The 13,912-nt window shown below is 46.9% G+C and overlaps 1 protein-coding gene across 1 annotated transcript; it reads right to left on the bottom strand.

Annotated features, from left to right (window-relative positions):
* Positions 1–3,720: 3,720 nt before the first annotated feature.
* LOC134040651 (major histocompatibility complex class I-related gene protein-like) lies at positions 3,721–13,769 on the bottom strand. The gene is made up of 8 exons (XM_062486664.1): positions 13,627–13,769; positions 11,420–11,680; positions 7,103–7,381; positions 6,279–6,602; positions 5,735–5,860; positions 5,450–5,467; positions 5,143–5,219; positions 3,721–4,958 (listed from the first exon to the last, which is right to left on the bottom strand). The coding sequence occupies exons 1-7, from the start codon at positions 13,673–13,675 to the stop codon at positions 5,170–5,172; spliced, it is 1,107 nt and encodes a 368-aa protein (XP_062342648.1). The 5' UTR covers positions 13,676–13,769; the 3' UTR covers positions 3,721–4,958; positions 5,143–5,169.
* Between the last annotated feature and the right edge of the window lie 143 nt (positions 13,770–13,912).

Here is a 13,912-nt window from a genome sequence, read left to right as displayed (position 1 = left end):
TCTCTGGGATGTCTCTGCCTATTCCTGCACTGTGGACATAGAAAGAACAGGTGAGTGCATGTTTACATTGTGTGGTGCTGCACACCAGCTCTCACTCCTCTGCCCTCAGGTAGTGTTCTCTCCCTCTGAGCTGCTGTGGATCTGCTTTTGTAGGCAGTGACTGATGAGGGAATGAGGTGCAGCTGTGCTGTCCCCCAATTATGAGGAGTGGGGAACTTGAGGGGTGTTGAACTTGGAGAGCTTGGGTGCTGGGTGGGGGCGCTGTCCCTGGTGCTGAAGGTGCCATTGGTCCATGGGTTGCCACAGTGTGTGAGAGGTTGAGAGACACCAGAATGGAGTGGGGCAGGAACATCATTTGTTAACTCTTCATGAAGCTCTAAGAAAAAGCTTGAATTCCAGCAGAACACAAACTCTTGTCTTACTAAAAATATAAAACCGATTAAAATTAGCTAAATGTTTTAAATCATCATCTAAATGTCAAAAAAGTGTTTTGGTATTGATCAACCTTGACATATTTCCATTCTGTATCCTAAACTGAGAGCTTTTCTGTTGTCATACCAACGTTCGGATTCTCATCTCTCCATGTCTTCTTCAATATCTCTCCTGGATGGTGTCCTGGGGGGATCTCCTCCCAGACCTGGATCAGGGCATCAGTGACCTCCTGGACAGTCTGTGGTGCTGCTTAGTGGCATCAGATGCACCCATACATAACGTCCCAGAAGTGCTCAGTTAGATTCAGGTCTGGGGAACATGAGGGTCAGTCAATTGCATCAATACGTTCGTCATCCAGGAACTGCCTTCACGCTCTGGACACATGAGGAGGGTTATTGTCCTGCACCAGGAGGAACCCAGGGCCCACTGCACCAGTGTGAGGTCTGAGGATCATCCTGGTACCTAACAGCAGTCAGGGTACCGCTGGCTAGCAGTGGAGGTCTGTGAGACCCTCCAAGGTTATGTCTCCCCTGACCATCACTGACCCACCGCCAAAGCAGTCATGCTGGATGATGTTGCAGGCAGCACAACGTTCACCAGGGCGTCTCCAGAGTGTTTCACGTCTGTCACGTGCTCAGTGTTAAGCTGCTCTCATCTGTGAAGAGAACGGGGCACCACTGAAGTGTTCCCTTAATGTTTTGAGTAGTGTACATCACTCTAAAGTGAGGGCAGGGCAAGGAGATGGTGCAAGGCAGGCAGGGAAGGTCGGCTGTGTGGGCAGATTGGTCAGGGAGGATGGCAGGGGGGAAGACAGGCAGTTGACAGGAGTTGTGTAGCGTTTAACAACAATCTGGCGATGAGTGGCTGGCAAACTGATGTTGACAACTGCAAGCTGATGAGGAGATGAAAAGAGAGAGAGAGAGATAGAGAGATCTATGTCACCCCTGTCACTAGGTACATTATACCTTTGTCACCCAGGTCCTGCTTCATTATCCAGCCAGCCTCTCAGCATGGTGCATGTCCCCTAAGATCTCAGAGGTCACACAGCCATGTCTGAGGTACATCTGAGGTCATTTCTGGTGACACAACAGCCCTGGACTGTAGAACTGTGTAGAACTCCCAGAACTGTGTAGAATCTGTGGAACGTTGTGCCTGTGTGTTCAGGGAGAGCCTGCCTGCCAGTGCCACAGACCTCAGTGAACTGGTTCACCCGGGGTCTGATGAATAACACCCTTCCCTGCCCCTCACTGGGTTAGATCCTAGGAGTGTGGACTTGACCTTTCATGATGTATTTCAGATATGATGATGTTGTTGTTGCATTGTGTCCTGTTGAAATACTGTTTATTGGCACTAACCACTGTAATACAGTCAGAACTGTGCACTTCTAGATCTTGACTATGTGCTATACTTACTATATTGTTTGTGCTTTTCGTTGGATAAAAGTGTCTGCTACATGAATGCATGTAAATGTCCCCTAACACTTGTCACCACCTCCCATAACCACAAGTGTGGATGTGTTCAGTAGGCTTCACATAAGTAACAAAGTGGGTAGACTGAAGTTCATTTACTGTATGTCGGTTATGGAGCCCCACTCCCACACAAAACAGGGTGTCATTTATAGTAGCAGTTTCACTGTCTGGAACCCAGACCTTGATGTTCTGTAGGCCTGCTGCCCTGCATGGTTGAGTTCCTCCCTTCTCTGTGGTCAAAAGCCCCTGCCTGCCTGCATGGTCAACAACAGCAGGTGTAGTGAAGCTCCCACAGTGAGTCATGGAGTCACATCGCCCCCTAGAGGGGAACATGTGTTGCACTTGTAGGTTGCTTTGCTTTGACCCTTTTTCCTTGTTCCTCCAAAACCAACTCAATGGAATTTAAGTCTGGAGACTGCACTGGCCAGTCCATGACTTGAACCCTACTGTCATGTTTCTTCTAGGGTAGTTCTGACAGAGCCTGGAGGTATGTTTACGTCATTATCTTGGTGTAGGGTGAACCCCTGATCAACTAGGAGTATACCAGAATACAGAAGAGTATTACATGGTGCTGCAATATGCTGTGGGAGCTGTTTTGGTTTAGTGTGCCACTCCCTCCAGTGTCTGGATCTAGCAAAAGAGCCCCAGATCATCAGACTTCCTTGCATACAACAACCATTAAGGGTTATTATGGTCTGTCTGTCTTTCTTTTTCACCTTTTTCTTGCCATTATGCAGATGGATATTAGCAATATACTACTTCCTGCAGTACAATCCTGTCCAAATTAATGCTTAAGAGAATGTAGTAACTTATCATGTTCCAATACAAAGTTTGTAATTAACAAATGCTGGGACACCTGCCTGTTGGAATGTAACATTCAAGGCAAAATTGACTTCCATTGTTGCAGAACAGATATAGCCCCCAAAAAACATTCATTATAAGTTGTTCACTCAATGGGGCCTTGTTGTGGAAAAAACCATCATACTGTTGTAATTATGAAGATGGGTAATGATTATGGATTTATATGATTTAAACTCTTAATCACTTTTTTAGCATATTCTATATTCCTGAAAACCACATGCAAAGCTGTTGACTGATTATTATTGCCACTAAAACGTAGAAGATATTAAGCCCAAAATGTAAAGATCTGGATTAGTGGCTGAGTGCGAGAGAAGACTCTGTGTATATGCTTCTTCCATAGAAAACTACAAGGCCCAGATATCATGTGGCTCATTTATGGCCCTATGCCCAGAACCTAGCAGCTGGCCTTCAAGCCAGAGCAGGCCTGAAAATGGGAGTTTTCTATGCAAAAAGCACCTGATCTGAATCTCCTAGGACAAGGAAACCAGCAGGGTAAGAATGCATAATGCATTCGGTGACCAACAAGTATTGTACCAATTGCAGAACATCATAAAATAATTGGGAAAATATATAAGAGAAATTCCAGTCTGACCCCGGGATCTTGCTCACGTTTGTTGGAGTCTCTGTCATTCTGAATTCTAATAAACACTTTGCTTCAAACTTTGCTGAGTTCCAGTGCTGTTTCAAACTTTGAGAATTGGTTGAAAACATAGAATATTATTCTACGACAGCCTACAGGCCATAAACAGCAAATAAAAGTTAAATCTACAGTGATTTGTTGTTTCACCTGCAAACCCTCAATCCATACATACCATGTAGTTGCATATTATCTACATATTTATTATACTTAGATGATAGTGATCACATCCATAACCAGTCTCACACAACTACAGTGAATGTAGTTCTGATCACTGACTAGCTTACTGACTGAAGCTCTCCAAGCAGGACACACAAAGAACACATGTGAACCCCTTTTATTTCCGTTTAAACCACATATACATAAACCAAGCCCAAAGATCACAATTGTGACAAAAGAAGCATTTTCACTGAAGCTTCTGAAATAGAAAATGTATCACACAAGAGATAAATATCTCTCATCTTGCCCTAAACATAAGAGATCAAGAGATGAACAATAACATTTCACGCAAAAAAACACTATAAGGGATTTGTCTACCAGAAGAAACATATCCGACACTTGGATCAAAACAAACCCTCTCCCCACGTTAATGTTATGAAGCTGTCTAAGAGTGAAAGTAGTTTGTAAACCATCCTGAAGGCTTAACGGCTATACAAGGACATAGGGGGGGGGGGGAGGGGTGATGTTATATACTGTTATCTGTGGAGCTCCCATCAGAGATGGATAATGAAACAGGAGGAAACCACTGTCGAGGCCTCCAGCAGCAACAACATCACAGTACAAACAGTGGCAGCTGGTCTCTGAGGAATCACTGAGATCTCTCTATGCTGGTTACTCTAAGATGGTCTCTCCAGTTAGTTATAGAAGAGTGTAGCTGACTTCTAACATGTTTAGGAGACTAATGGGGAGCGTCTCCCCTCGTCTTGATGTTATAAAGCTGGGTTAAGGTTGTTCCTTTAGTGTAATAGAGTAAACAGTTATACACTAACAGAGCCTTCCTGCAGACTGGTGCTAAAGAGAGGAGAAGTCTGCTGTTGATCTGAACATCAGAAGCACTGAGCCCTCTCTGTCTCCAGGCTGTCAGCATGATCATACATACAGTATCTGATCTCAACCCAGTTAGAAACCTCTCTATAGTCTATGACTATATTCATGGAATGTTTTTATCTCTGTGAACAAACTCAGTGTTCTAAACATTACGTCATTACTCCCTAGGAACCCAATACTGGACAGTTCTGACAGATAATGTCACCTGGCAGAACATGCCCCATTAATTATAATATTTACAGTAATAGAGTATTCAGCTGAGCAGAAATACAGAGAAACAAAATATGTTTTGGTGAAGCATGAAAACAAGAATTACTGTATGTCATGGTACAAAGTAGTTTGTATGGAACATAAAATCCTGACATTTTTTCAGGATCAAAATATTATTAATTGCTCATTTTTAAGACCAGATCAGTAATCAGAGACTGTGTAAAATTGCCGTTGTTCCTTTCTGCACTTCATGATTGGTGAGTTTTGTTTCTCTCTGTCCTCCACTCGTCTCTGCCTCTCTCCTGTTAGGACACATTAAAACCACAGTACAGTAAACACTAACTTTTATGGTATAAAACTACCATTCCACATTCACACTAAATTAACCAAGACTCTTCATGACAGTCAGGGATTTGATGAATCAGGTCTCTAAAATACCAGTTTAACATGTTACTGTGATAAACACAAACTTCCTGAGACACTCACCTGTGTGATTGGTTAAACAGAAAGGCCTCATGCTTTTGGTGGCGTGTTATTGGAGGAGTTAGATCCATCATCAGAAGCTGCATGGAGAAACAACCAGAGCAGTTCAACTGAGATGACCAGGAACACACAACTGACATGAAAGTAGTCACACATCATGGATACACACACACACAATGTTGAACTACCAGAAACTTTCTTTTTTAAGTTTAAGAAGGATTGTCTATGTGATGCACATATAGGTATCTGTGTGAAAATAGATATACTGTGAACATAGTACACTGTCTGGATACTTCAGTTTAATACTCACTGTTAGCTTGAGCAAAGCCTGAAACAGAGATGACACAGCATTATTAATATCACTAGAAGAATTATGATCACTGATCATCCCCATTATGAGCACTAGAGAGTTCCTTACACACCCACACCCACACACACACACACACACCCACACACACACACACACACACACACACACACACACACACACACACACACACACACACACACACACACACACACACACACACACACACACACACACACACACACACACACACACTGATGAGATTTAATAAAGTGTTCTTCCTCTCACCTTTCTTGGCATCCTTCTTCTTCTTCCAGATGACGACTCCACAGACGATGGCGACCAGCAGAAGAACACCAACCACAGCTCCAATGATGAAACCAGAGGAACCAGAACCTTCTGGACCATCTGCACCTGTAACAACCAACACAGAACATTCAGACTGCAGCTTGGAGCCTCACATGCTGGTGATGTCACATTCTATGGAGTCATGAGGAAGAGATCAGATGGTCACTCTGAGAAAGAGAGAGCCTTAATATTAAGAACATTCTAGAACTGTGTATGTTGTCACCAGTAGCAGAGCCCTCCAGGTAGAACACTTCTTAAACAAGGCATGGTAACAACAAGGTTCAGGGTCAACTATGTACTGTATGTAAGAAAGTGTTTATAAGTATGAATAAGAAAACGGTAGTGTATATTAGATTTAACGGAACATAGAGATACAACACTAAATAAATCCTCCTAGTCATCCCTCCATCATTCTATCCTCATGTGAGGAAGTACAGTAGCAAATGTATATTTGTATTTGTCTTCTCAGCCCTGCTGGTCTTACCTGGGTTGGTCCTTCTAGTGTTTCCATGGTTGGTCTTCACCACAGAGCGCTCCAGTTTGGTGACAAAGTCCTCCTGAACCCCCGAGAGCTGAACCACACACTCATACCTCCCGCTGTCCAGGTCCTCAGGCTTCACTGTCAGGTGAACACTGTTCTGGAAGGTTCCATCCTCGTTGTGGAGAACCTCTCCATGCTCCACATCCTCGTACACCTGTTCTCCATCTCTCCTCCAGAACACCATGTTACTTCTGGGGTAGAAGCCTGTAGCGTGGCAGGTGACTGGAGAGGAGGGGCTCTTCTGGAGCAGAGACACGGAGGGGGGGACTGGAGGAAGAGAGAGATCAGGAGAGAGGGAGAAAATACTTTTTTTTAAACCATCACTGTCATTCTAACAATTTTACAATCAAAATCATATTCACTGAAGTACACATTCCAGAAAGCATTATGGTTTACTGCTGTCTTCATCATATCAATAGTATGTGTGTACATAGTTATTAGGGGTGTAACGATTCACTCAGCTCACAATTCGATACGTATCACGATACTGGGTTCACAATACAATACGTATCACAATATTTTGAACTACATATTAAATTAAACATTTCAATAACATTCTTTGTTGTACATACAACTTAGTTAACTCAGTTCAAGCGATTCCTGTGAATGCAGTGAATGCACGCGTGACGCAGATCGCGTGCTGGTAGCTCAACCAAAAGGATTAAATAGATACATATTGTAATATTTTTGCATTGCTATATATTGTGCCATGATATATTGTTACACCCTTAATAGTTCTGTGTCATTGTGGGGTCATGTGACTCTACCTGTCCTCTTCAGAGTGCTCTTCCCATAGTCCACATACTTCTTCAGCCAGTCAATACAGATCTGGGTGTAGTAGTGCTTCTGGTTCTCAAGCAGAGCTCTGTTCTGGTCCCACTTGTGTTTGGTGATGAAGGCCTGCTGCACTGGAGCGATGTATCTCAGGTTCTTCAGATCCAGAGATATAAAGTCTTCTCCATCATAACCAAACTGATCATACCCATCTGTAGCTCCAGTCTCCTCATCCCACTCACAACCATACATCCTCTGGTATGTGTGCACACCTGAGAGAGAGAGCGAGAGAGAGAGAGAGAGAGAGAGAGAGAGAGAGAGAGAGAGAGAGAGAGAGAGAGAGAGAGAGAGCACCACCATCAGTACCGTCCTGTCTGCTGAGTGTGAGAAGACACGGCACAAACACACAACATCCTGTACAGTTTAACTATCAATACATGTTGTACAATAAAAGCTAATACTGTAGCAGTAACAGGTTAAAACAGAGAGGACGGGTCTGTACCACCCACAGTATTCCATAGTAGGAGAACACACACACACACACGCCACATACATTACATCACAGTAAATGCAGCTACATTACATACTACATATATCTGTACTACACCTGTGGTTCTGTACATACAGATACACACCCAGCTGACGTACACATGCAGATACACACTAAGATCCCCACTGAGTAAGACAGTCTTGTTGAGAGACCAGAATGTTCCATAGGACAGGACCCTATCTCCTGTTCCTGTAGAGAGAGGCAGCATGATGGACAGTAACCCCCCTGGACACACTGGTCTATCATGGGGGGGGCAGACCCAGTGTGACTGTATCCAGAGAGACATGGAGTCCTGTTTTCGAGTGTGTGCTCTACCTCAGCTGGTCCCACCTCATGTCAGGGAGGCCACTCTACCACACAGGACCACAGAGGTGCTCACTCAGGATGAGGTCACACATCATGATGTCATCATCATCCAGCAGAGGTTCAAGCAGCCAGTCCTGAAGCTGACACCCCAGCACACACACTCTCTGTCACCGCTACAGGGAGTCAACACGACCTACAGCCTGCACAGTGTGTGTGTGTGTGTGTGTGTCGTCCCTCTCTTCTACTGATGTCACTCCTTCACCACTCAGACTGACTGACGGACTGGCAGCGTTACCATGGAGACATGGAGAGAGAGAGAGGGTGTATCTACACGGGCTGATGTTGCCGTGGTGACATCTACAGCACCGGGTTGGAGGTAGCCACTGTGTTCAGTGCAGTGGTGTTCCTGTAACGTGTGTGTGTGTGTGTGTGAGAGAGAGAGACGGTGTGTGGGAGGTAGGGGTGTGTGTGACCAGACCTCCAGGGAGATACCAGGGGTTCAGTATGGGTCTCTCCCTGTAGACTGTAACACAGAGGAGCGTCTCTCTGCTCTCTCCCTCCCTCTGCTGGGATGGTTTCTTACTTCCATCACCTCAGTCACATCTCAGGTGAGGACGGTGACATGTTCCTCTGTCGCTGTCACCAGACGACTGCAGGGCGGCTCTCATGGTCCTGCAGAGCTGACGCCAGCTGGCTGAGGAACAGCTGTTCCTGCCCATCAGCTGACATGCAGGGGCGCACCACGACGCGTCTTACAAAGACCCTGCAGGAGTTTGATACCAGTGACGACTGATGTCATCGTCGACGTCACACGTTTAGAAGAAGTGTCCTGAAACCCTAAACTATGGACCACAGCGACTGGAGGAAGACACCAAAGAGACGCTCCTTCCTGTTGAAGTCAGTCAGACGGACCACAGTGTTACCCCCAGCCAGTGGGCCTGGGCTCTGGGTGAGTCATACACTGTTACATCAGCTCCTGCCACGCCCTCTTCCTCTCCTCCTGGGTCTCCCTAACCTGCTGCCCCTCCCCCAGCTCTCTCTCTCTCCCCCTCCCTGTGTGTGTGTGTGTGACAGAGAGAGAGGAGACAGTGTGCTGAGGCAGAGCACATCCCACCAGCTGCTCTGTGTTCTACATCCAGACCTCTAGAAACCCTCAGCCCTGCCTCTCCCAGACTGCAGCTCCTAGCCTCTCCCAGACTGCAGCTCCTAGCCTCTCCCAGACTGCAGCTCCTAGCCTCTCCCAGACTGCAGCTCCTAGCCTCTCCCAGACTGCAGCTCCTAGCCTCTCCCAGACTGCAGCTCCTAGCCTCTCCCAGACTGCAGCTCCTAGCCTCTCCCAGACTGCAGCTCCTAGCCTCTCCCAGACTGCAGCTCCTAGCCTCTCCCAGACTGCAGCTCCTAGCCTCTCCCAGACTGCAGCTCCTAGCCTCTCCCAGACTGCAGCTCCTAGCCTCTCCCAGACTGCAGCTCCTAGCCTCTCCCAGACTGCAGCTCCTAGCCTCTCCCAGACTGCAGCTCCTAGCCTCTCCCAGACTGCAGCTCCTAGCCTCTCCCAGACTGCAGCTCCTAGCCTCTCCCAGACTGCAGCTCCTAGCCTCTCCCAGACTGCAGCTCCTAGCCTCTCCCAGACTGCAGCTCCTAGCCTCTCCCAGGCTGCAGCTCCTGGCCTCTCCCAGACTGCAGCTCCTAGCCTCTCCCAGACTGCAGCTCCTAGCCTCTCCCAGACTGCAGCTCCTAGCCTCTGCTCAGTCAGGCTGTGCTTCAGGACGTCAGCTCCTGTGTTGATCTAGTCCTCCTGCTGTGCCTGCTTGTCCCTGGCCTGATGCTGCTTCTCTCTCTGCTCCAGTTCCCTCTGCTCTGACTCTGGTCCCCGTCTCCAGTCCCCTGTCTCAGCCCTGCTCCCCTACCTGGAGCCCCGCTCTGCTGCCTGCTGGGACCCCACTCCACACCTGCTCCCCCTGCCCCTTCTGACCCTGCCCCAGCTTCAGTCCTGCCTCCATGGCCCTACTCCGCCTGGCCCAGCCTCAGTCCTGCCTCCCTGCCCCAGCCTCAGTCCTGCCATCCCCGCCCCTGCCCCACCCTCAGTTCTGCTCCCCCTACCTCTACTCCCCCTGCCCCACCCTCAGTTCTGCTCCCCCTGCCTCCCTGCCCCAGCCTCAGTCCTGCCACAGCCTCCATCCTGCCCCCCTACCTCAGCCTCAGTCCTGCCTTCCTGCCCCAGCCTCACTCCTGACTCCTTGCCCCTACTCCCCCTGCCCCAGCCTCAGTCCTGCCACCCTGCCCCTATACCCCATGCCCCAGCCTCACTCCTTCCTCCCTGCCCCTACTCCTGTTGCCCCAGCCTCACTCCTGCCTCCACACCCCCTGCCCCAGCCTCAGTCCTGCCCTTGCCCCAGCCTCACTCCTGCCTCCCTGCCCATACTCCCCCTGCCCCAGCATCACTCCTGCCTCCCTGCCCCTACTCCCCCTGCCCCAGTCCTGCCCCTACTCCCCCTGCCCCAGCCTCAGTCCTGCCTCCCTACCCCTGCCCCAGTCTCAGTCCTGCCGTCCTGGCCCTACTCCGCCTGGCCCAGCCTCAGTTCTGCCTCCCTGCCCCAGCCTCAGTCCTGCCTCCCTACCTCTGCCCCAGTCTCAGTCCTGCCTCCCTGGCCCTACTCCGCCTGGCCCAGCCTCAGTTCTGCCTCCCTGCCCCAGCCTCAGTCCTGCCTCCCTGCCCCTACTCACCCTGCCCAAGCCTCAGTCCTGTCTCCCTGCCCTTATTCCCCCTGCCCCAGCCTCAGTCCTACCGCCCTGCCCCTACTCCCCCTGCCCCAGCCTCACTCCTGACTCCCTCCCCCTTCTCCCCCTGCCCCAGCCTCGGTCCTGCCTCCCTGCCCCTACTCCCCCTGCCCCAATCCTAGTCCTGACTCCCTGCCCCTACTCCCCCTGCCCCAGCCTCGGTCCTGCCTCCCTGCCCCTACTCCCCCTACCCCAATCCTAGTCCTGACTCCCTGCCCCTACTCCCCCTGACCCAGCCTCAGTCCTGCCTTTCTGCCCCTGAGAGGCCTGTTTCATAAAGCGAGTGAACCAAGTAACCCATGCTTATGTCAGTCATACTAATTTCCAGTTAATTCAGTTCCATAAAGTCAGTTCAACTTAGTTCAAGCTCAGTTAACATGGCAGCTTATGCTGTGAAACTAGCCTGGTCTGGGGCAGGCAACCTGCCAGGCTTTACCTGTGTTGTCAGAAATTTCTGTAACAGTGACCTAATAGGAAAACGATGGTTCACCACGGACTTTCTGGCGTGATGCCTATTTGACTTTTTTATCCTAAATTCAAAATGTACGTTTATAGAAAATCTACTTAAATAAATGAAACATTTATACAATGACTTTGGAATTATACAAACCTACATAGTCTATGTTTTACTAATGGTAACAGGGCCCAGTTCTTCTTAAATCTTGCTTAAACTCACCTTCAGTTTGATTGAAGCGGGATTTTAAAATGCCAAGGCTTGCTTTGAAACTGGGTTCATTACCAGCATAGATCTGAGTGTTTGTGTTCCAATAGTCAGCATCAACTGCCCCACTGATCCACTGGGCTTTCTGGACTGCCCTCTTGATGTTGCTGTCGTAGTAGTCAATCTGCTGGTCATTCACGACACCTACTGTTACAAATTCTGGAAAGTTTGGAGTACCAGATGTTGCAGTGTAGAAATATTGCAGTTTGTGTGTTCCTGAAAGACAAATACATTTGCGAAATATTAATTTTAAACAAATGAAACTAGAGAGGGTACAATTTCTGGGGAAATTCGGAGGTGTGCTTGCGGCCGCTGCAGTTGGGGCAGTTTCTTTACAACTAATATCAAAATATTTGAAATTGTCTGTCGTTTTGTAGGCCTACTGCCACCCTCACTGCTTTGGAAAACAAATACAGGAGAACAGCAAGTCTAACCCACTTACTAGCAGTCATAATGTACTAGATTAACGTCAAAAATTCAGTGGGATTGAAAACAATGCAATGGCAAAAAAAGATGAAAGGATGCTCTGTGTGATCAACGGCTGGATAGCCACTGCACTCAGTTCAGTCAAGACACTCACGTTATTGATTTCACCATTTATTCATATACATGAAAATTAGGTTTAACATTGGTGGAATGGATGTACATGGGGAAGCACTCCCTGCCTTCACTGCAGCATGCATGACATGAGGCAGGGAGCAACAAGTTAAATCCCCCACGGGGAGCACAGACAGACAACACGGGGGAGAAGGGGATGGTGGTGGGTGGCAGCAGCGCAGAACACAAAGGTAATCGAGGACGCGTGTGCGTGCATGTGTGCGACTTTATAGCGCCGCCTATCGAGCTAAGCCTATGGGCTGAAAACACGCCGATGGGTGATATGACGTGCCATGCCTGAACTAGCTTCGCTCATTACTGTAGAGTAGGCTGCCTGACATTACTAGTAATGGATTTCCGCCGGGCAACCTAGGCTACAATAGAAGCATGCCACTAAATGAGTGAAAATGGCATACAGTGGCATACAGTGAGGATACTACAAACATAGACTATCTTCTATGTTCCTTCCATCAGCCAGAGTATGAATGTCAAAGTATTATCTCTGTATGTATACAGTATGTGAACTAGTATATAAAAAATGTCGAAGTGTTAATCAGAACTGAAGCGCCATCTTCAGGATGATCACAGCAAAGAACAAAACACACACTAACCAGTGACACAGTTAATTAAACTCATTGACATATCTTTTTCAAACAAACTTGTTAAAATAGCATATGCCTAGTCATGTCCATTCTTCCATTTTTTGAAGAATACCTTGTTGCAGTTTTTTTTAGTTTGTTTCATGTTTTGAACAGTACATACAGACATTGTGGATTACTGCAAAAATTGTTTTTTGAGATAAATTATAAGGTTTCGGAAGGGGTCGTGACTTAATGACCAAGGACAAATGTGGATCCTGAGGTACCACTGGCATACTATGAAAAACAGCATTTGCCATCTAATTGTCAGACAGCTTTCCAGCAATTGGTTAACCTTCATCTTTATCTTATCTGTACCATCCTCATCCATTATAGGCCTAGGCAATATCTACGTTGATAGATTGGATCAGTTTGTATAGCCTATTATTGTTCTATTCTTAAGGCATTTAGTCTTGTAATTGTAATTTGTTTTAGAAATAACTTTGAAAATGCACAAACTATCATTGAGATCAAATAATATAAATTAACATTTCTGTTGGCCAACCAAATAAGTCCCTTCCGTCTGATTGGATAGGCGCGTCTGCTCTTACGCAGGTGTAACTAGTTACTAGGTAGAACTGGGTGAATCATGTTACAAAGTTTTTAAAAGACGATCACACATCGGGCATCAATATGATTCTAAATTCGTCTTGTATGATAAAATCATAACCTATGAAAATAAATTCATTTATTGGGCGTACGAACTACTTTCTACGTTCTCAAAACATTTCTAGTATCAGAAGTAGATATAGTATAGGTCGACAGGTCGACAGAAAATACAAAACTTACAAACATCTCGAGGAAGCGCTTATTCGATGTAACTACCTGACTTGTACTATATTACTGACACCTAATGAACGTAAATAGATAGAAAATATGATACTACAATATAACCTTTGTTAATACATATACATAATATTTACTAACCAGCGTACGCTCCACAAATTTCCAGTAGGAGAAGGACAATCCACTTCATGTTGGAGATTGATGTTGCCTCTTTGATGCTAATTTAAAACAGTTGTCAGACCAACACTACCCTCAACTGCAGAGTTGCAGGACTTAAATGAGGAGACCCGAGCGCTCTCACCAGTTAATATTCGCATTGTGGGATGTTTGAGCCAATGGGAATAAAGCTAGCGGCTGAGCGTCAGTAAAATCCAAGGTGGACATAGCAACAGAGGTTTGCTTTCGAAACTGAAAGAAGAGCTGTAAT

Source organism: Osmerus eperlanus, chromosome 20 (assembly GCF_963692335.1).
Source record: "Osmerus eperlanus chromosome 20, fOsmEpe2.1, whole genome shotgun sequence".
In the NCBI taxonomy this organism is placed as follows: Eukaryota; Metazoa; Chordata; class Actinopteri; order Osmeriformes; family Osmeridae; genus Osmerus; species Osmerus eperlanus.
This window is presented reverse-complemented; position numbering and strand designations above follow the sequence as displayed.

What these genes read in the sequence shown, in the direction of transcription:
- LOC134040651 (XM_062486664.1), bottom strand. Translation starts at nt 13,675, where the DNA reads ATGAAGTGGATTGTCCTTCTCCTACTGGAAATTTGTGGAGCGTACGCT. An exon ending in AATTTGTGGAGCGTACGCTG is followed by an intron (nt 11,681 to 13,626) that starts GTTAGTAAATAT and finishes TTTGTCTTTCAG; the next exon opens with GAACACACAAACTGCAATAT. An exon ending in CACTAGAAGGACCAACCCAG is followed by an intron (nt 5,861 to 6,278) that starts GTAAGACCAGCA and finishes TGGTTGTTACAG; the next exon opens with GTGCAGATGGTCCAGAAGGT.